This window comes from Charadrius vociferus, unplaced genomic scaffold (assembly GCF_000708025.1).
Source record: "Charadrius vociferus isolate BGI_N301 unplaced genomic scaffold, ASM70802v2 scaffold55, whole genome shotgun sequence".
Taxonomy (NCBI): Eukaryota; Metazoa; Chordata; class Aves; order Charadriiformes; family Charadriidae; genus Charadrius; species Charadrius vociferus.
Genome location: NW_009648444.1, coordinates 2,291,632 through 2,316,054, shown reverse-complemented (window position 1 = coordinate 2,316,054; position 24,423 = coordinate 2,291,632). Strand labels below are relative to the sequence as shown.

The window sequence follows — 24,423 nt, the reverse complement described above, 5'->3', positions numbered from 1 at the left end:
TGAACCTGAACTTAACAGTCCCATCTGATAAACACAGGAGCTATAAAGCAACTTTTTATCCATAGAAATGATAGCTTTATCTGAGTAGAAGGGTTTCCCCCCTTTTGTCTTTGAAGTTGGCAAAACTTATCACAGCAAATTTAATACAGAAGGAATTTCAGCCTGAAAGTCAGTATAATTAAAATCTGGGTTTCAAGTAAAATAATCTATTCAAAGTATCAGAGTCCTTCATAAAGAAACATGCTTCCTGGTAGATGTCATTCCATATTTTTGGAACATAAGGTTTCATTTCTGAAATCAATGTATGCATGTATATCTAGGAATAAGATGACAAAAAGATATTTAAAACCAGCTTAGAAGAGAATGATTTTAAAAGATTTCTGAAGAACTGATCAAACAGAGAAAGAGACAAAAGCACACAGCAACCACAGACAGATGCAACTCCCAATCAAGAGTCACACTAGTCCGTAGCAAAGATGGTGCTGTTTGTTCTTGTTTTTGCTTTAAATAACCATAATGGAAAAAGCTAATGTACTTTTTACAGTGAATTTCACCTAAATATAATACTCAATGTCATGGTGCCATCATATAAGCTTTGGGATAAATATATTTATATATAGAGTAGCACTATTTTACACCAATTAAAATATAGCAGTCAGATGAAAACAACTGGTAGAAAAGAAGAGGGAGAATAAGCAAGAAGAACAGGATGGTTCAGGACAGCTTTGCAGGTGAAGCCACTGCTACCATATTTTTAATCAAAAAAGTAGTTTTCACAACAGACACAGCCAGTTTTCAGGAATTACTTGAAAACAAGACCAGACAAAACCACTGGATTTTTGCTGCATCATCTAAAGGGACTTTAGGACTGAAACCAGTCATTACCAGTGTGCCTGCACTTCGTATTTTCTATGCAAGTGGTTTTGTTTATATTCTTCATAATTAAGTAAATGAAGGCACTACTTAATCCCCTAGGAGCATTGTCCTTCGCATGTTTATTTTTAGTGGGGTGGTTTTGCTTGTTTGTTTTTAAACCAATGGAGTGACTCCCATTGCTCCCTTCAATTCTGATGGCCTGATAAGCAAAAAGTACTTAACTCCTGTACCAACCGAGAAAGAATGATGCTTAAATCCACTGTTATTAACAGAAAGAGGCCTATACAGCCAGAGAAGTATTCTAATGATCATAAATAAAGAGGAACACATGTCTTGACACACTCCCTGATCCCCCTCCCTACTCCACACACACAAACACGGTCATTTTTTATGACCATTATTAGCAAAGGGTCATAGAAAAAGGCTTCAGTGTTTTTTGATGTTCAATCAGGACCACTTATAAAGGCGGAGCTGTCAAACTTCCAGATTTTAGGAACTGTTTTCTAATATTTTTCAAACACTTGAGAGCCACTCTTCTCTACATAATTTCTCTAGTGAACTCATTCTTAACAGTACAGATTCCCTCATGTTCCCTTGCCATCATATTCTGCTTCTCATGTTTCCAAGTCAAGACTTTGGTGCCTACCTTCCCTACGTGCCTTCCTCCTCCTATTTCTTTAGTTTGCTCCACTTCATTTTGCAAGTACATTTTGTAAGCTGTACTCTTCCACCCCCTCTACCACCCTGACTCCCCCCAAAGCTCCCTGCTCCAGATCCCACACCTTAAGGAGTGCGCAAACAGCAACTTTTAGCCAATTGTCATTCATAAACATCCTCCAAATGTCTTCATACATCATTGCAGGCAGTCCAGAAAACTGTAAGTGAGCTCTGCTTGCTGAAGTAGCTTGTTATTAAGGAAACCCCTCTCTCCCTGAATTAACATAATTGAGTAACATATGTTATCCCTGGATAACATAATTGAATAAGCTGAGTCAGCAGAGCATAAAGACAAGCTACTCCCTGCGTGCAGCTAGGCAGACACGCTGCAAAGTCTCAGTAGTTATTGCCTCTGATATGATAAAACATGCAAACACTTCTCACCACTGCAGGGAGCCATTTTAAAATACAAAGCTGAGCCATAATCCAGTCATGCCTGAAAATACCCACAAGATGCTTTAACATGAAATAAAACTGGAAGTAAAAGCAGCAGCAAGAACGATCTTGCAAGCTTTCCCCACTTCGCCTCAGTGCCTCTTTTTTTCCTCTTGATAGATGCTCTCTCCTTGACAAGCAATTGTATTACTTTGCCTTGAGAAAAAAAAAAAAAAAATTACAGAATCTTAAGGGTATGAACTGTCAGAGATTCCCTTGCCCTTTTTAAAAACAAAACCAACAGGAATTCAATATCACGTCTCAACAAAACTGCAACTGGAAGAAGAATTTCCTTTCCCTCACAATATGATCATGTATGTCACTTGGTGTCAGAGACTTTGGATTCAGACAATCCATCTATTTTCAGGATTCAACTGTAGTTGCTCTTTATCCATGACTCCTGTTTTCTGAACTGGCATTAACAATAGCAGCACAGCTCTGGGACATTTTCAGTTGTTTAACGCTGTGAAGCCTGCCAAAGAGCAAAACTTACTGTTAAGGCTCTACCTTAACTGGTGACTATGAAGAGGACTGCTGAATTTGAGGAACTGTCCAAAATGGTCAAATTGCCAAACCCTATTGAAAATACGGTTAGCCAGACAGTTATGCTGTAAGCTGTATGTGCTTTTCACATCAATCTCCTTGGATTTCTGTACCACTCTGCTCATTTTAGAAACCTGGGCCCAAGTTTTGGTGAGATATCTGTAAGTCACCATTTTAGCATCAACAGAAACATTTATGCCCATCAACCTAAAAACGGTTCATTCACGTTTGCAGGATAGGTTCCACAACTAACTTTTGCTGCAGGTTCAACTTTACAATCAGTATGCACTCTTTCTTCTAGTTATGTTGTCACACGTATTTGAAATTTTCTACTGGTAACAATGGCAGATAACTCTCTCTCTCTCTATATATATATAGCTATAACAATTTTACTAGTAGATTCAGATGATGTTGACACAGTCACATAGGCCACCAGTCAATCAACTAGGCTATCAACTGCAAGAATGCAGCAACGGCACCAGGCAAGAGAGCTGCATTCAGGAAAGTCTTTTTCATCCTCTCACTGTACTTCATATCTAAGTTAGATTATAATGATACCGCATCCTGACTCAATCGAGAAAACACACAGCACTTAGCCTGACCTGAGGTGCATTAAGAAAGGTATGTGATGAAATCCTGGATTCAAGGTTAGCCTAAGGTGGGCTCCTATAGAGACCTACATAGAAAAACAGAATAGGGTAAGACAGAGGACTGGGGAGTAGAGGAAAAAAACATCTTAGGCCTTTGACAGAAATATCTCCAACATCATACATCCCCTCCCCCAAGTCATGAAAATTTATTTTTGTAACGTTTTCTCAATAGCGCTGTAGCACAGCACTGTGCTCTAGACACACCCTTCACAGCAGCAATATATGGCATACACAGGAGGTAGTGGATGCTGGAATTAGAGTTGCTGTGAGAGGCAGGAGGCAGCTACGTCTGTGCATCTCAGCATATTTGTGCGTGAGATAAACTACTAAGATCCTTGAGTTTACTTCTCCTCCAAAACCCAACTCCAAAAATTTCTCCCAAATCCCATTGCCTTCTAATGCTACAAGCACACACATAAAAACATAATACCAGGTGGACCGTTTCTCTTTACAGTATCTAATTGTGCTTATCAGAAGCTGAAAAAAGCATCAAGCTTTTTAGATTTGTGCTGGTCCTAAAGCTTATTTTTAGCACACGGTGGGTTATTCTGAATGTTACTACTCTCGCAAAGTAAATCCACATACACGCTGAACTGCTTTTTCATTTTCCTTTTCTGGACGCAGGCTGCTACTTTTTTGATAAAATATGGATTATTTAACAAAGTATGAAATAAAACTGATACCCAGGAAACCACACCACGTATTTATATTGGTTACCAAAAAGATTTCCCCTATATATATATTTCCACTATAGTCCTCCCTCTCAAAGAGGGACAGAGCCAGTGCTAAACCACATGAGAAAAAATAAAGTAACAACGATGTCTTCAGCCAGCCAGCCAGCAATTCAGGACCACTACAGCCTGAACTTGTGCTCTCCTTAGGAGCTTGTGTCCCGATCTCCTTATGTGTTTCTCAGGGGAAGATTCTAAAGCATCCCTCACAAATTGTTAATGTTACATCACGTTGTCAGCAACCCAATAAATAATTACCAGAGAAATGAGCAAAACACTGACGCGTGTAACTGTTTCCTAATATTCTCCATGCATTGGATGTGCATACAAAAAAAAAAAAAAAAAGAAAAGAGATATGTTTGAAGAATAGCCCACTGCTGCTACTCTTCAGTGAGAGCAAGCAAATTCCTCCTTGCTAAAACTTAGTTATAACGTAAGGCTTTGCTGCAGCTGTACTTGTGGAAAGAAGTATTTGCACCACACCAAGTTTTCAAGAATGGAACCGTACCAGCTCACGTATCACAGAGATCACCCACCAATAATCAATGAGAACCTGGCATCAATCAATGCAGATGGAAAAGGCACAGGTAAAAACCACAGTGCCACCTTCCAGAGCTCAGATTTGGATTGCCAGCTGCAGCTGAGTATTGAGTACATCTGGGCAGATGTAACACTGGCCAGAGAGACTTCGGAAACTCTGGTTTTCTTCCATTTTTCATTTCAATATTCCAATAATTTACTTTGGCAAGGACTGACCTCAGACTACCAGTGCTACCTTATACATTTCAGACAGTGTCTTCTCACAGGATATACTCCACAGGGGCTAAGATTGGGCAGAGAAGGGAAAAATCAGAGTTGCCTCAAATCCAAACTAACAGCTGTAGCAAACTTGACCGTACTCTTGTGTTCTATTTACCACTTTATTATGGGCCAAATCCTTTCTTTATCTTGTAAACAGCTCATCTGTCAATAATTTCCACACCTTAAAGGGTGGACACCATATTCCTTATTCTGTCATACAGTGACTACTGCTTATGATTTTTTTAAAGTAAATTTCTCTTCCCTGTTAATGTAGCAAAACTGAAAAAAAAAAAAGAGGAAAATGAGACTCCTGATATTTAATTGATCAAAGGCTCTCAAACCCAGAACCTGATTTTAAAACAATTTCCAAATCAGAAAAAAAACCAAAACCCAACTCCAAAAAAGAACATTCCCACAAGATGCAGAGAGAGAAAACCAGCTAGATTTTTTTTTAATTAATTTTACAGGTATAATTACCACCTCGCCATCAGCACATTTGTTAATCAGTCATGGAATCCCAATTGTGGGAGGTCAAAAAGGTCAAATACACCCAGCTTTTATCTTCAAAGTGGGTATAATTGCAAAGGCTTGTGAGGAAGGACTAGATGGACAATTGCTGAATCCAGAACCTGAGCCTAAGGCTGCAGCAGAGAGTGCTCTGGCTGCTCCACTGCCCCATTTACATTCACAGCGGACAAACACATCCCAGGGAGACTCAGAAACCAAGTCTGTACAAAATATGTTTACAATCCTTAAATATGATCTAAGTGAGTATATAACAAACTAGCAGAGTCTAATCTAAATAGCTTTTACATTATTATAAACGTATTCCTTTAATTCTGCCTCAACTATGAAAAAACACAGTACATTTGTTCCAATGAGTTTACATTCAATTAAAATAATTGCTATTTATATTACAACTTAAAAAACAACCACAACATTCATTAGAGATTCTTAAATTAACATTTAACATCAGTTATTTCCTAAGCCAATATATTCCTTGTTTTATCTACTCTGGTAATTGATTTAATGCCTTATCTTCTATCAGAAAGAGTCCTAAAACATAATAAAATACATTCATATTTTTAAAACCAAGCAGAGTAAAGCAAGTGCTAAAAAAGGCTCCCTTCAGCTAATTTAATCTGCAGAACCAATGCACTAGAAGCACAGGTTTCCTTACACTCTCTACTTTTTAGTTGCCAGCCGCCTTGCTTATGAGTTATCAAAAAAAAAAAACAACTTTGAAAAGCTAACAAATAATACACAGAAAAAGTTTTGAAGCTTTCAAAGATTCCTAAAAATACTTGCCAGAATGCGATGAGCTTATGATATGCCTAATTAAACTGTGAATTCTTTATTCACTCACAGGAGAGTGACAGAAAAAGTCTATTTTAACCAACTCATCTCAAAAATTACAAATAAACTCAACTCCTCACGCAAACTGTTGGCAGCTACAACCAGAAAAGACAGAAGCGTCAAAGGCACATGCAAAATAAATCGGAAACATTAACTGAGATCTTGATTAGTCATTGATTTGCACAACATGAACTAAAGGCAAATTTGAGGAACAGCTTTCTGTTGAGTAGCAGAACAATGAAAGAAGAAAACAAAACCAAGTTCCCTACAAAAACAGAACACAACCCAAACCTGAAATGGATCAAGGCAGTCAGAAGACCCTTGAGGCAGAATATATATCACAGCTGTTATGAACAGCATGGATCTTGTGCCATTGTACTTGGACGTTTCCTAGCTTGAACACTGAAGCAGAAATATTGGTATACACTACTCATCATGCTTCTTTTAGAAGAATAGATGGACTTTACGCACCGGTTATTCAAGGGCTTAATATAAGCCTAGCCAATACACTTTAATATGGACAAATACATCCTAGGTGCACACAGGAAATTAGAAGCAACTGAGTGCTGGTGTATTTATTGCAAATAGGCCTGAATTCCCATCTGTAAGACGACTGTCACACAAGCTATCCTTGATTATCTGCAAAGAAAATTATCATCAGGAAACTTTGCTCATACTATTTTTGATTTAAAAAAAAAAAAAAAAAAAAGTTTTTGTGTTTGTACTGTTTCATCAAACCATTAAGTCAGCTTCCTGCTTAGGTATTTCTCCTACTTCATCAAAAAAGAAAAACTGAAACTGACTCATGGTATTTAAATCGGTGCAAGGATTGATAACCATCTGGTAGACTTTTCTCCAGTTGAATGCTTTCATTCCCCAACATTCATCAGGAACTTCCACCTCTGAAAAGAGGATGGGCACTAGAAGACCAAGACAAAGGCACGATTGTATCAGTCCACCTGCTGCATCTGAGCAGACACTCATAAAGATAAAGAAACTGCATCATTCTCTTGCCTTTATTTAGAAGTATACAGATAGCTGGAGAGAGTGTCATCTACCATGTCTATAATAAAGGAGATACAGGCATAGCAGAAAATTGTTACATGACAAGTGCTATTTGTCTCTCTGACTCCTGGACATTCAAGAAAAACACTTTTGAAATTTTGGGGGGGAAGGGGGGGGGGTTAAGTTTCAGGAAGAGTAAGAAAAAAAATCAGTGTACTGTTCAGAAAAAAATTACAGACACAAATTTGAGCAGACTGCTACTAAAAGTCAGTAGCAAATATAAAGGGTTTTTCCATTCTTATTTTTGACATTTTATCTTTCTCAAAATAAACATGCAAAACCACTTAAGATGTACATTCATCCTCTGTGAAACTATTTCCTCCTTGAGATTTTATCTCAGTAGAAATACGTTTACAGGCTGAAAGAGTAAAAGATTAAGCAACACACAAATCCAGGACGGAAGAGAGCACCCAAGCTTATTTATGAAGTTGCAAATAGATGTCATTAAAATGAAAACTAAGCAATGCTAGAGAGAAAAAAAAAGTCAAACCAGTTTTGTTTTACTGGCTGAAGATCTAGGGAGAAAAGCGTTCACCCAAGGGCAAATACTTCTCATGTTATTATTAACCAAAGCGCCATAACACGCAGATACACACAAATATTTGAGTAGCCAATAAAAAGCACTTAAGAAACAAACTGAAGCAGCTTAGAAAGAAAATACAAATATGGGAGTAGGAGACAGCTGGTGTTTAGAATTAAATACACTAAACGCCTAATGTTCAAGAAGTCATAAATTACCTTCAGAAGCAAACCCACAGCTTTGTTTACAAAGGAATTGTTTCCTACCCTCCTCACCCTCAAATACAGAAGCGACCCACAAACATAAAACTGGAGATACAAATGTAGTGCCAAGCGCTTGTCCAAATAACCAACTAAATAGGGGGGGAAATAGCCAAATAATTTTTTAAGAGTTAGACTGACCAGCAGGGACATAATGGTATTTCAGAAAATCCATTAAAGGCTACTGTGTGTACTAAAGATTGAACTCAGATTCCACTGCTTTCAAGTAGAAAACAGCTTCCACATGGCAGCAAACACCAGTAGAAGTTTGAAGAAAGAGACAGCTAGTTCCAGGATTAAGGTTAAAAAAAAAAAGGCAACAAAAAACAAACCACAAAACCCCCTACACCGCCTTTGGGTGTAAATAGTGTATTTCACTAATAATTTCAAATATTTTTTTTTAGCAACGTTGTTCAAACCCCCGAGAAGTGTCATCTTAGACAAATATCCGGAAGTGCAGAACTGTCACAAGTGAAAGTCAGCTTATTAGTGGCTCATGTTACACTGGATTTTTCAAAGTCTGAACTATGGCTCCTGATGGAACCATAACATACTTGGATTGTATATATCTGTCTGAAAATCTCACCCACAAAAATACGGCACGTGAGAGCAAACACCTTTGTAGACTATAACTTAACATACGAATCAGCTTCCTTGTCATTCAGGCATCCATGAGATTAGTTTCTTCTTTGCTACAGAAAAAGCCTGAATATGTTCACAGAAGTTATGGTATTTATTTTCTTCTCTATAAGATAACAAAAACATTCACTTAATTTCTTGGAAATTGTGGGATGGATGAGCCCAGTTACTGGCAATATAAACAAACACAACTTCTGGTATGAAAATAAAATAGCTATCAGGAAAGAAACACCCAAGAAGTTTCTCAGGAAATGGAAGAATACTGAAAGAAACTTTGCTTGACCCAAAATAATGGATTTTTATCTCTGCTACAAATATAAATCTTTGTTCTATTTGCCAGTTCAGTAGACCATTGCTGCTTTCTCCCATCTCCCTCCTTGCTACTTCCAAGTCCCTTCACTCTTGCTTGGACACAGAAAGGCACAAGCACATCCTCAGGACTGAGGAGAATTGTCTTTTTACTCTCGTCATCATACCATTAAGAAAAGCTAGCACATACACAAAAACATTTTCACTATTAGCACTGTCAGGCTGCCAAGAGAGACTGCATAATCTCTTTCCTTGGAAGTTTTCATGACCTAACGGAACAAAGCCCTGGGCAACCCCAACTGAATTCAGTGTTGGGCCTGTTTTCTGCAGGAATTTGTACCAGATGACTTCCTAAGGTCCTATCTGAATTATTCTATGAATGTGCAGCCCTTAGCTCCTTCAGAAAGTCTCTCTACAAATCTCTAGAGCAGCACAGCAGCAGCTGTGATGGCTACAATTCCTGTACGACAACAACCAGTATTCTCCTGTCATTTAATTTTTCTTCCCAATTGCCTTTCTACATCCACCTATTATTTCTTAAATCCTGTAGGCTCTTTGGAGTTTCCTTCTGTTCTGCATTTGTGTGTCTAGCACTTGGACTCCTGGACTTTTGGCTAAGGCTTCCAGAAAATACAGCAATAGAAATAAAATCAAAACTAAAGTAAAAAACCCAAGAAAATGGCTGAACTCAGGTTTAAGGACTACTTAAAAAGCAAGATACACTTGAGTGACAATGCACTTCTTATTTTCTTAGTAGTTAGGAAAAACAGATGGAAAAACTACAACCTAATGCAATTGACCAAATAGATATAGCAGGTCTATATATCCTTCCCCTATTATTGTAATGTACTTGTGAATGAATTCTGATTGTAGGAGAACGTGGAAGGAAAAAACACTCTAACAAAACTGTTTAATTTTTAGGAGACTGACAGCATTACACTGCTGAGAGGAACAAAAGGAATGATTTCAAATCACCTTTCTTCAGGTGTTGTATTTGACAATAGAAAAAACCATGAGATTTTACTGGAGAGAGAAGGGAAAAATATTTTTACTAAACTGAGTATCTGTTTAATGCAGATATACTCTCAGCCAGTAGTTATTCTTAAACTGATACAGTCTTAGCCACTAATTACTCTTTGCCAAGACAAACACAGGCATAACTCAAATACTACTTCTCAAAATAACTTGAGCCATACCTTTAACCTGACATGCCAAGATGGAAAAAGCAGTCGGAGCTTCCTGCACCACTTTCCAGTTACCTATTTCTCACTGGCAAACTTTTCTTTTTACTATTTTTCTCCTAAGACAAAGCCTGTTTGTAGTTCTGCTGGTGAGTCATGGACATTGGTCTGTTGTGGCAACGAACACCACAGAACTGAAAGAGCAGGAGTTGGGAGAGGCAGAAATCCAGCACATGAAGAAATAATTTTATTGGCATGTACATCAAAGAAGGTAAAGTTCAAAGCAGTAAAGTTTTTTTTTTTAAAAAAAAACAACAAAAACCAACAAAACTCAACAACCTTTCAGTTAATTCTCATTCACTGCATTCGATTGTTCATCAAAATGAGTAATATGGCATAGGCTCTAACACTGAGTTGACAAGCAAATCAAAACATCTGATGAATGCGTCAAACCCCTGTGCTTGGAAGCGACAACATAAATGCCTGTAACTGAGGTTTGGTGGGTATTTTCTTCCTGTCCAAATTTTACAGAGAAAAAACACACCTGGGGCAGGAGAAACGTGCCATCTGAACAATTCTCCCCCCCTCCAATTCCCAGGTCACTTACCAGGTCACTTCGAGGTGCTTCCTGATAATCTGCTGAAAAGCAGGACATTGAACTTCTTGTGCCGCTGCTCTCACTGGCTTGCCGTGGAGGCTGTGCATATTGCCTGTATGTAGCACTCTTCGGGGTCCAGCGAAACAGGTTGATTGACTCACGAACACAACGCTCAATGTCAATCTCTGATCAGGGATTTAAAGAAAAAACAACAAATGCAATCATGAAAGATCAGTAAAGCCAATTAACCTAGTTATGACATTGCTAAATATGCATATCACCATCTATACCTCTGTCTCTCTCTCCCCCACTTAAAAGGCACGTAGTTTTCAAAAACATCTTCCCATTCAAAAAAACCACTTAGAAATCTTTTATGAAAAACTAGCAAAGACATTTTAAGCACTAATTTTATCCCTACTTATGTACGGAAATACAGCAAGCTGTTTAAGAGAAGCGTAACAGAACTTTAACCAATGCAAAGATAGGAATACAACTGAAGCCTAGTCATTGTAAGGCATCTTCATTAAATGTCCTTGCAAGTCAAACTATTGACTCTTAAATGCAAGTGCATGCAGTACATCAAAAGTATATTTCATGCAGTGTATGGACATCAGGATTTTTGGATCAACCGACTGTCTTATTTGTCAGTTCAATACTGCTACGAGCCAGACGGAAGGCTTTCAGTTGTTGAACTTTGTGTGCCCTCCCATTATTTACAAAAAAAAAAAAAAGTCCAAACCCTAACCAGACATTCACAGTGAAACATTCCGGCTGAAGGAGTGAAGTGCTGTGTGCAACAAAATACCACTCAACTTGGGAGGAACGCAGACACACATCAAACAGGAAGCATCCTAAAATAAGCTGTGGTCAAATAAAAATTATCAAAACATAATGAAAAACATATGCAAAAGGAAATAAAAAGTAAACCTATTACAAATATCATTTTTTGCAACACTAAGCATCCTGCATGTATCTGACTTCTAACAAGATGTAACATAAAACCCACTTGCTTTTCTATCACTATAAAAAGACCGGTTAGTTTTGCATCTCCTGTCTGCAGTCTCACGAAAAGAAAACATTTTCTAGCTTGCATTTTATGACAAACCTAGTGTATTGCGTCACACAAACAACAGGTATACTAGCCCTTCTTTCTTGCGTCTGTCCCACACATCTTGGATAATTCATTACAGCACTCACAATTTAGAAGACTGAAGCATCAGCTTCTATGAAGAAAGTAGAGGCACTGCAGCCAGGCTTTATCTGTGTATCTCAAACAGATTTGACGTATTGCCATCAGGGAGTTACTCCAGAAACCTCAGTCATTTAGCAGGGTGGTGAGCAAAAGAAGCTGAAATTGAAGACTGGGGCCGAATATTCCAGTTGGATAAGATTATTCACTTTGTTTAAAATTTGAATGAATGAAGTAATCTATTAATCTCCCGTTCAAAAAGCTGTCCAAATTCAGGTAGGATACGACCTGCAGCATATGCTTTAACTCCATTGAAGACAATATGCTTATGTGCTATCTTGCTTCTGAAATTCTGAAAAATCTGGGTGTAAAGCTGTGGTTCACCTAATTTTAATGCTAATAAGGATGTGAGAGTAAATCACGATTTTGCTTAACCATATCAGGTTCTCTAGCTACTTGTGATTAATACTTGCCAGAGATAAATGGACAATGTGGTGTCTCAATAGTAACTAACCATTTTTCATTCTGTGATGAAAACGCATTAGATTTGTCAGTCTGAATATATTGTATTGGAAGGTTGGTATTTAGTATCATTCCCGAGGCAAATCCATGCAACTGGAACACCTGACACAATTTCTAAATTCAGGTAAAGACAGCAGATGCCTTTCACCGGTTATTAGTCCTAGAGCTCAGAATACACTCTGAAGCATGGTCATTACAGTCACATTTTCTCTGTGTTTCTGAAGACTCATTTGATTTATAAAAAGTTGAGAATTTCAGTTCAAGAGTGTAGTACATTTATGGGTTTTGGATTTTTTTCTGTAAAAAGACTACTATAAATGAGTTATAGCCCCGTCTCCTGAGATTCTTAGCTAAGGAAACATTAGCAGTACTTCTGTAATAAGTGAGATGAAAACAAAATTTAGCCAGTAAAAAAAAATAATAAAAAAAAAGTTATCTGAACAGCAATAATTAATAGCATGAAAAACATTTGGTTGTGAGGGCATAGTAGCCTACAAATATCTGAAATTGAAAACAGAGAACTGGGGAATGCAATAGGAATGCTATGTGCAGTATAAAGTTATGAAAAAGCTGAAAGCAGAAATTGAGATTGACAGAGTTAAGCATTGAGACAGACTGTTAAAATATTTTTCTTAGAAACAAGCTCTGTAATTCCAAAAAGGAATCCATTCAGAGAAGTGGGAAATGCAGCAATGGGTTTCCCTAAAAACTATAACCAGTTCTCACACATCAGGGTGTAAGTAAAAAAAAAATTAGGAGTCTGTTGTTCTGTGATTCTTGGCTGTTTGGTTTATCACTTCTTCTAAGCAGCATTTCAGGAGGACAGTGGCCATGCCTGAAAACGAAATTCCACAGAACAAGAGGGAATTTAAAACGGTTTGGGAGGGAGGCCATCAAAAGCCTAACACCAATTTACGACCCGCTGATTAACTGTTCTGCTTCTAAGGAATGCAAAATAAAAATACAACAAGGAGATCATGGTTTCTGCAAATAATAACAAAAATTATATATGTATGCACACAGGCACATGTATGCATATATATGGGAATGGTCAACATTTATCACCCACAAGGGTGGTAGTGAAAAATTTCCTCACATTCTTTTTTTTAAAATCAATTACTTGCAGGATACTGGAGTTTAAGACGCCATTAAACTGGTGTAAATATTTACAGAATGTTTATTAGTCACATTGCATGAACAAGCGTCACAGTTGAGCAACCTTCAAGCCCATCTTCACCCTTTGTTTGAAATTTTGGTTGAAGAAAAATCACTTCCTGTCAGTAACTAAAACGCAATGCAATCCTTTGCAGCCTTGCTGGATAAGATCTTTTCTCCTCCTTTTGGCTAATAAGTAAGGGTCTGCTGTGCTACTTCAATTCCGATTTCTTCCCATGCCCTTTCAAATATATGACAAATGAGTCAGTCTCCAATTTAATGTCCATCTTTTGTTATTGCCCCGAGATTTTGCATTCACACAGTATTAATCCTGCTTGTACTCTTCCTGCTCCCAAGCAACTGTGTTACAAGCCAGAAAACATTAAAGCTTAGACATTATTAAAAACACACTGTTGATTTGTCAGAAGTGTAAATATAACAAGCTAGTGCCTAGATTCTTGAGCGGGACTACGAACAAACAGAGTACCTCTCCAGGATGCCAGACTACTTGTTATGTGCAAATATTTCAGAAGAACATCCTTCTGAGAGCAGACTCTGCAGAAATCTCAAGAAGCAAAGAGAAACATTTAGAAAAGACAGGGAGGGCCTGCTCGCTCATGAACATATAACATCTCCGTGCTCTCCAAAGTCCCAACACTGGGGTCTTCTGTAGTTTAAAAAAGCACGTGCCTTCTGTTTTTACTCATACAAATTATTTTGCTGGAAAATCTGTAATGAAAACACGTTGACCTATCATTAACTGTGAAGTGTGCACTGAAGAAATTTAAACCTAACTTGAAACATAATATAAATACCATAAAAAAAGTTCTCGTTTCAAAATTTAGTATGTCTTCAAGCAGTCTGGTTTTCAAAAAGTAGTGAGCACCTGCACTTCAAAACCTATAAACGTTGGCACCCAAGTACCTGGGAACTAAAAATCACAAGTTTCATTTTTAAATGTTGGTTTTAGGAGCTCAGTTAAGCCAGAACTCAAGTATTTCACAGTCAAGCAGCCTTACAGGAAACGATTCTACGGCACCAACTAATTACTCCATTATTTGGCATCAAAAGACTTTTCCTGAGATTTCTAAATATGCAAACAATACAGGAATTGAAAAAGTTGGGGCTGGGGAAGTAAACAAAGAGTGATCTAACAGTCACATGCTGGTTTTGCCATGGCCCTATCCCAGTATTAAGCCTACTCAAATATTTTGCTCCTTTTCTGAACTAAGCTTCCTGGTTGCTCTAAGATGTTATTCATTTTGCTCTGTTCATGCTAAATTATCACTCCCTGCCGAGCTGCTGCCTCCCTCTGTCAACAGCCTCAACTGAAAAGGATGGCTTAGCCTGACACAGCTGCTTTTTAAGCTATGTATGTTTAGTGTTTCTTATTATAGGTACAGGAGAGAAGGAGACTGCACCTCAAACAGATGTTAAAAGGAAAGCATCAGTATAAAGGCAATACACCCGTGACAAAAGCACACAGAATTTTTTATTTTAACACCAAAACCAGACGTGCATACCCCGTTCACAGCAAGTGAAAGCAAGTAATGGAGAAAAACGTAACACGAATGGTTCTTTCTTAATGAAAATGTACACAGACCAAGTTTCTGTGTGCAGTTAATCAATTCCAGAGCCCTTTTCCTTGGGTAACAGGACACCAGTTAAGAAATTTGGCCAAAATAAACTGCTTCTGCATTTTGGAAACAGCCCAGAATTATGGGCTTGGTTTGACCTCTCCATCACAAGTAGTTTATTACTACCCTGCCAGGCAACATCAGCTTTCACCGCACGGCCACATAAATAGGCCAGAAAACCTCTGTGCTATAAAAGCAGGGAAGCTGAATAGGTCAGTCAGTTCCATCTCATGATTTCTGCTCTCAGAAGAAATAGAGGTGAAAGGTCATAAACCTTTTCGTTTTTGATGACATACAAAAAGATACACTAAGCCTAGATATCGAAAAGGACAGATCTAGGAAGAGAAGTGACATTTCTAGCCAACATCTCCGTATCTATTACTGCTAGAAGGTTACTATAAACGAAAAGGTCAATGCAAAATATTCTTTTTATATAATTTATTTCATACATTCCAGGATAGTTGTGTTATTTCATTGCTTTGTGGATAGTAATTTGCTCTTACTTACACATCAGCATCCCTTCCTTTGCATCTTGGGACAAAATTTCAAAGGTGACATAAATATCAGTCATTAATTTTAATACTCTTCAGCTAATACGACAGAAGTCTTTGTTCTTCTTTCTACATGGGTGCAAGGTGTGCATCTCAAGAGCTGCCAGTCAAGGAGCCACCATATCTTTATGTAATATAGCATGTGTACAGAAGCTGCACTCAGATAGAAAAACGATTGGAGGCAGAAGCAAAGGAACAATCTATAGTACTAAGTTTTCAGACAGATTTCATGTTGCACAGCTGTAATAAGGATCAAGAAATTCAATGCTGCAGCGAAAGGCTACCTTGTCTGAGAGTGCATTACTCTACAATTCTTTCAGTATCTTGGAATAAAAAAATTCTCTAGACAGTTCTCCACAGGCAATATTGTTTGCTATCTCGGGACAATATTGCCTTTTTCAGCGTACATGTGACAGTTATCTTGCTGTGGGATAGGAAAGACAACAATTTTAACTATTCTTGAGGTTGAATGCCCACAACCAGTAGTTAGTGCACAAAAAAATGAAATAGTCCGGGCACTTGCTTGGTGAAAGCATGTCAACCATCTGCATCAGGGTTCAGAAACACTGAGAAAAGAAAGGCTTTTGTTTTTATAGAATGAAATCATATGCAATGTTCAAAGAGCAGAAAAAGAACTTGTTGGTCTCTTGTCTTCATCCATAAAGGAGATGTTTGAGGACTGAAAATTAGGAATGCATCAAGATAAAGAGTTATGTAGTGGAGGGTGTTATGAAGATAGTAGTTCAAGTAGAAATGACATATTTATGTGAGATACTGACACTTCTGCTGAGACCAAGAGCAAGTGTGTTTGCAGCCTGTGTATAAACAGGAGAAGCTGAGAAGACAATAGTGGAAAGTTCAACTATTACACCACCTCCACTTATGCAGTTGTCTGGGGTTGTTCATGCAACACTTACCAAAGTAGTGAGCAATAGAGAGAAGCAGCAGTGAACACTGAATTATTCCCTGAGACATTAGACTGCATAAAGGACAAACATGAATCCTTTTCTTACTCATGACCGTAAAAATTGCTCTGACTCAGCAGTTTAGTGAAAAGGTTTCATAAAGAATGCCTTCCAGCATGGAAACGTGATGTTGTTCTGCACTGATGAAGATGAGCAGAGAAGAGACAGAATGATGAATGACTGTATGAAGAATAAAGGTTTACTGTAAGTGAACCACCAAATGCCACATGCTATGTCTTGCTGAGAAAGAAGACCCAAACAGGTTACATAAAGACCGTAACGTCGGCTAAGCTCTGACAGGAAAGTGTGTTTTAAACAGTTAATGAGGTGCATCGGGGCTGTTTAACAGCTGATATTTCTACAAACTAACAAAATTTTAAAGACATCTGGACCGGCCTGAACATCAGACTAGCATAGTGGTCAAAGACGGGAGGACAGAAATTCATACTGTATAATGGAAATAGTCAGATGGAGGCTACTGTGCAAAAACTGAGATACACACAAGAATAAGGGGAAATAAAGCAGATCAATAGAACAACTAACATTATTTCGTACCTAGATGATAATCACGCACAGAAGATGCATAAGAGGATAAGTTTACAAAGCTGCAGGGATCAGTAGAGGCGACACTTGTTAGAAATACATGGAGGTGAAGAGCTTGTGCCACCATCACAACACCGAACAACATTCAACTTTTGAATGAAAAAGATTTTTTTTGCTTTTCTATGTTGTATGGTTTGTTAAAAATCTTTTAAAAACTGACTGAAGACATTCAGCAATCTCAAATACTAGTGAAACCTACCTTTTTTTATCCTTTACAGAAATAATATTCAAATACTGAAGCTCAGTATGCATTAGTAAAGATCATGTTAAGTTTCTAGCTGGGTGGTAGATACAAGCCACTTCTGTTTTCCAGACATAACAGGTAGAAAACTGTAAAAACCCCTCTACAATCAGAAACTCCAACCAGACCAAATACTTATAAAACTGATCAATCTCTAAAGAGCCATAAGTAGAAGACTTGTTTTAGCATAGGTCTCTTCTTGCTAGCCTTCAGGGTATTTTTAAGGAAATAATATGAAGTAACTTCGAATTTCTGTTTTGGATATAAGACAAAAATTCAAGTAATATTGAAAAGGAGTACCTGATGCCATGAGAAAAGGATCAAAGGCTCTAATGTGACCTGTTGGTTCCTAGACCAATAATGGAAAAACTTTGGGTAAAGATCAATATAGATAAGATATCTAGATCTCCCTAAAGAACATTCTGAATCAAGTGACACACAAAAATTACCAAAGAGCAAGAAACATTATTCAAGTCTAAAATGTCATTAGTTTCCCACAAATACAGCAACTGTAAACAGGAAGGATAATAACCATTGCTCTCATTTCTAAAAAAAAAGCTCTTCTCATTTGGCACTACAGTAGATAACTTACTGAGATGAACTATCAGTGTTCACCATTAGTCAAGTTTACGCCAGTGTTTCACAGCACAAAACTAGTAGCTTTAAGTATCTAACATCAGATCAACCTAGTCAATATATATTTCTAAAGGATGTAAAGCTTGCTGCATCATTAACCTACTCAGAAGTCAAGGAAAAAAGTTCCCCTAATCTATGAAAAAGCTTTCTAACAGCCCCTATTTGAATTTACAAATGAAAGTATTCAAGAAGCACGTTCCTAAATAATTTTTAAATTTGTGTCATTTTAGGGTTACATTTCCAGCAGACAGGTTTATGGTTTATACTCTATCAGCTTACATGATTGCTGAATTTGTTTCCTTAGAACTATGCTATGCTGGTGAGAAAAAAAAAAAAAAGTTGATGGGGTGTTTTGGTATTTTTTAGCATAAGGATTGAAGAAACAGCAAAAGATTGTCTAGCTCCTTGCCTTGTTCTGAAGCCAAATGATACATGACTAGCCTATCCCCTACAGATGCTTGTCTAGACTACTTAAATTTTTGCAGTGACAGAGGTTTCACCTGACACACCCCTGATGGATACTTAGACCCATTTATCACCATTTTCAGACTACAGACAACATTCTTCACATACAATGCGAGCTTTTCCCAGTTGGGATACCTGTCCTTCCTGAACAAGTTTTGCCCTTCAATGCTAACAATCCAGTCCTCAAATTTATTCTGAGCTTGCAAAATCAACAAAGTCTTAGCTTTAGGTACTAACCCTGCTCTAATTCTCCATGTTTAGTTTTGGTCTTTCTGCTGATTTCTACTAAACTCCAAAAAAGAAGTCTGGATAGACAGAATGAAATGCCTCACACAAATTTATAAAGGCAAGAGTTCAAGTTCATTGAATATGGGAAAGTAAACCAAACGGAATTGACAGCTATCACAAAGTATGAGACCACTGAGAATTCACTTAAACAGACATTGTTTCTCAGTCCTTATTTCGGCAGAAAGATTTTTCTAGGTCTCAGTCTACACTGCCATTCCAATTCCATATTTAAGTAATCATGTGTATCTCTTAACAACACTGGATGTACACACCCCCAAAACATACCTACAATCATATAGAGATATGTGCTGCTAATATTGATTGTAATCAAGGAATTTTAACACTGTTGTATTTGCGCAGGTCATTTTAAAATCCTCCTCAACTAACAAGCAGAGAATTAAAGATTATTGGGATGATTATTTATACCTGTACAGGCAAACACACACATTCAGCATACCAAAGATGTAGACAGATATCATATTAGGCACCTTGCTCTGTCAGCAACATTTTCTGCAATTGTAAAAGGAGAAAAAAAAAATAATCTAGTGCGCACTCTTGCTTTCCAAGCACTAGTCCAATCCTGGACCAGTTGTTATGCTCATAATTTTAATGAAACAAAAAAAAAAAAAAAAGAGGGAAAGATTTTTCTGAGACACATTTGTAAAGAGAAAAAAATAATAATTCACCACATCTAGAAGCAAAGCTCAGATAAAAGCGACCTGAATTTTGTCTTTCCATGCTTAGAAGTGCTAGTATGTTTAACAGTCTACCTTCCTGTACCTTAATTTTATTCCAGGGTAAATGTGTACAAAAATCCTATGTGACTAACAGGTGGATTATTCTATTTCTGAAGTCCCCTTTTGCTATGAAGAGTACATACAGGTTCTATCCAGAAATGGGAGGCATGAGCTGTGCATCGGACTGATTTTAAGACGTCTACTAGGAAAGTTCTACTGATGAACTCATGTTTCACCCTTTTTATGAAAGGCCATCTCTTGAGACAGACAGTCCTTTGCTAAAGGATATATATTTGATTTTCTTCTGCCAGTGACAACTACAGCCTAGCAAGAACACTAACATGAACAAAAAAAAAAAAAAAAAAGGATTCTGGTGTATTTTTTTCTTGGTGCGTCACCCACCACACCATTTCTCTTTAGTCTCAAGAAGGCAGAATCTATAAATAGAACTGGATTTTGTTCATGTCACTACAAGTAGAAAACATGAATAATTAAAGAATTCACAGCTTCAGGTAAAGTGATATCAATCTTACAGAATTTGACACGACCGAACAGCCTTGGTGAGCAGGTGTGTCCTAACAAATTGCTCTGCTTCCGTACCAAAGCCAGCTCCCAACCCACCGTTGGCTGTAAGCCATTAAAAAAAAAAAAAAAAAAAGGCAAAAAAAGCACAGCAAAACAAGCAAAAAATCACCTACTAGCAGCTACGCACAGTTTTTGCTTCATAAACGCCATCATTTAGAAACAATAAATCTTCAGGTATTGCATTATGAAATACATCTGCCGCTCGCATCTGAAAAAGCCACCTAACATAGCAGAGGTGAGGAATATGTTCAGAAAAAGATGTTTCTATAAATATCAGTCTGATCTACATCTCTCAAGAAAACTAGAAACATTATTTCCTTTTTTACTTCTGATGAGTTTTGATATTTCTGATGTATTTTTTTTTATGTTACAGCACCATTATCACGCACATCACATGACAGAGACCGAACTGCTGTTTTTCTTCAGATACACTGTAATTTGAAGAAGCAGTCCAGCTTCACTAACCCCAGATAAATCACCTTGCAGGGTCACCTTCCATGGGGGACAACACTGTTGAACTTGGGCAAACTACAACAAAACCGTGTGTCAAAATGTCGTAGCTGAAGTTATGAAAAAAGTTTCCTTTTAAAAGAACTATTAGCTATTATTCCTCAGAGCCTTAATCTAAGCAATAGGACATCTTCAAAACTGTATGATAAAAAGTCAAATCCTAATCAAAACAGTATACTACCTTTGTTTTTCCACTGCTCACTGGCACACAGAAGACTCCACTGTCTCTTTCAGTCTCTTCAAAGCTGGTGTTTTGATCTGAGAGTTTACCTTTTTAGGCAAGAAGTGGTGAAACAAATGGGAACAGACACCAAACCACCCATAAACTCAGAGTGGGCTTGGCAGACAACTGCCATTTCTTCCTCCTACCAAATTGTAACTAACTAAATGATAAACCGCCAGAAATTCTGGCACAATAAAAGTGTATGAATCACAGATGTGGGCAGACAAAGGATTTTCAGGAAAAAAACCCAACAGAAAGTAAAACAGTAGCTACCTAGGGTCGGATACATATCTAAAGTTGAGTTCTCAGATGTACATCTATTTCTGCTGCTGTCAGCAGAAACACATCATTCAAAGCTGAACCATGCAATCTTAGTGTAGAATTTCCACTATTTTTTAATCTTTAGTCCATTTTCGAGATGGGTGTAATCCTTCTAAACATTTACATGGCTTTCACCATCATGGGATTCCGCATTTTGGCAGATCATTACAATGGCAACAGATTCTCCCACATTAGAGAAACTCTGTTCTTTGGAGAATAATTTTTGTGGTTTAGTGATAGCTAGATATTTAACTACGTGTTGCATCTTAAAGCTACAGGTCTGTGCCTCACAAAGTAGAACCCTCTACATTTTCCACTTGAAGAGTTTTACTGTAGCTTCTGGTTGCACTGGATTGCTTTTCCACAGCCAGTCTGTCTAGACTTCCTTCCTGAGGCTGACGATCTTCCTTTGGAAGCACCAACTAGCCTGGAGTCAGCAAAAAACCACCATCCTAAGGTGAACAGCATTAGAAGAATGAACCCTTTTCTCACTCCAAAATTCCAGAAGATGAGGTTACTGTTGAGCTAACCTACAAGGCTTATTTGAAAGTATGTTTTATCTCATGTCTAGGATTGGTGTTTACTTATTCTCTAATAGCACCTGTCCCCATCTTTTGGTAGTTGTCCTATCCCTTCTCAAGGCCATAATTAATCTCTATGTCAGTGATGACATTGGCATGGATCTCTGGAGGAAGATCTGTTTGCCAGGCTCTATATTGTACCCGTTCCAGGTGGGAGTGAACTGCTTTATGGAATCCTTGAACTGTTTGCAAAGAGCTGTACATATCTGGACGCTTCCTTCCTGGGTCTGGTTCCTAACAAAAGGTGCTGATGACTTTGTACTGCTTGTAAAGCGGGTAATGAACTTTGCAATCAAGTCAAGTTACAATAATCATTGTTAAAACTGCAGAAGAACAAATTAAAATTTCCAACAGAGCGCCCCAAAATAGCAAGTAATGCCCAATTGTATTTGGTTTATAGATAAAACATGGCCCACACTTTGAGACAAGTATTGGAAAGGGTTTTCAGAATCAAGTGATCAATAATGGCACTGTGCCCCTTCTTTTCCCTCACATCATTAAATTTTTTAAACAGTAATTGAAACTGTGCTATATGCAGTGAGCAGGAAATAAAGCAGTGTTGTGGTTTGTTGGTTTTTTTTTTTTAAACTTTAAATATACATTTTTAGAAATAGCTACTGTAAAAACAAGAAATCTTAAAAAAAGTGTTCCACAAAGTTGCAAGATTGCAGTAAAATAGCTTTATCACTCTGGGAAGCAAGTCACTTTCACTGGCAGCCCGAGATAAGCCATTTCAGTGCATAGAAAGCTCAAAAACCACAGGAGTTTCAGGCTGTTGAGCAACAATTGATTTTAGATTGAAATTATCGCAGATGTTTTGAACAACATACTGTCTTCCTCAGGGTGACCCAGTTTCAGGTGAAGGTTGGTTGTAAATTACTTTCAGAAAATTCTCAGGCATGGCACACAATTTATTTTAACCAAAATAACAGAAGTCCTGTTTGGAAGATAGAGGTGACAAAAACCATAAGCAGTCGTACTTCTTAATTCAGAAACAAAATAAGGCTCAGGTCAGAAAGAGAAGGCACAAGGCTACAATAACTATATGTTCAAAGAAGTTACTGATTACAGAAGTCTCAGCTAGACCAGTAACATTTAAGTCACACCAGGATCATCTTCCATCCTCATCCTTTTTTCCCTTACTAGTCAGTTTATGATATGCTTTGGATTAATCTCACAATATTCAAATTGTGCCACTGTTGACATCCAAAATATTGCAGATATCACCAATGTTAAAAAAAAATCTTATCAGAAACACCATTTGACCAAAATGTTTCCTACCACAGTATCAGCAAAGTTGTGATAAACCATAGTCAGCAGAAAGCACGTACATTATAACACTACCGATTTTAGTGATTTAATTTTATTATATAAACAGATATGTATTATGAGAACTTGTGTGTTCTTACATATGACCTCAGCATAAAGTACTTCAACTGTCAGCAAATCAGCTGGTTCAAGAGAAATTGGAATATATAATTTAGAACCACTCAAGGAAAAAAAATAGTGAGAAATGACCTTAGGCAAGAAAATAAGTTAAATATTAATGAATCTATATTTAACTAAGACATAGAGCTAATAGATGGGGGAGGAAGGAAGGAGAGAGACAATCTTTTAGTTTAGCACTCGCCTTTCAGACCATCTAAAGATACCCAGTTAAATTTAATAAGGGCACTTGAAATGACTAAGCATATAGACTGAAAATGAAAAAAAACCCCACACCATAACAAATGGCCTAATTAAGCTTCTTATAAATTGAAAAATACAGTAGCAATTGCATAGTACATATTAAACTGAAAGGTAGTAGAAATGCAAAATTTTGAAATACCAACACATATTCAAGGGTATACAGTGAGAGACAGAATTTGCGACTATAATATTTAGAGAAATCACAGAGCTTTACCTGTGACAACTCACTGAACTTCCGCAAGACTCATTTATGCAACTACGAACTTCGCCTCAGCGCTTGCTGCCATATCCTAGACTACTGCTAAGCTCTGGGAACTCTGCAGTTGTGGACACAGTCATACTTAACAAGAGCTTTTAAGCTTAAATGCTCTTCCAAACTTGATTCTCTCATTCATTTCTTCGAAAAAGAATGACTTCTGTTTAAATGAATTATAAATTATTGAATTGCACACATGGTGTTCAAACAGAGCCTACTAAATCTATAATTAGCCTAGCAATTAGCCAAAAGTTGAAATTGTCTCTAGAAAGGTCACAAAATTAAAACAGTGTCACCTCTTAACCAAGACCTATATTATGTTAGTAAGATCCTGGGTTGGAGAGAGGGAATTAATACAAGAATATAAGTGTGTTCTGGGTGCAATAGCCTTCCAATTCACATGCTATGTAAATATTAGTCCGTCACAAATGGAAACACCTTTCAGTTAATAGTTCAAATGCATTCTACTGTCTCACTAGAAACTTGCTCAGAAGCAGGACTCAAACTTCATTGTTGACTGCAATTTTTATTTTATTTTATTTTTAAAGATGCAACACTTGTTTGTATGGATAGATCAACAACCTCCTG

The 24,423-nt window shown here is 37.4% G+C and overlaps 1 protein-coding gene across 3 annotated transcripts in view; it reads right to left on the bottom strand.

Annotated features, from left to right (window-relative positions):
• Positions 1 to 24,423, bottom strand: part of TBCK (TBC1 domain containing kinase) — a 117,183-nt gene that overhangs the window by 24,392 nt on the left and 68,368 nt on the right. For all 3 annotated transcript variants that reach the window (XM_009885497.1, XM_009885498.1, XM_009885499.1), the window contains one exon: positions 10,691 to 10,866. In XM_009885497.1, the coding sequence (XP_009883799.1) occupies positions 10,691 to 10,866 (176 nt within the window). The remainder of the gene's footprint in view (positions 1 to 10,690; positions 10,867 to 24,423) is intronic.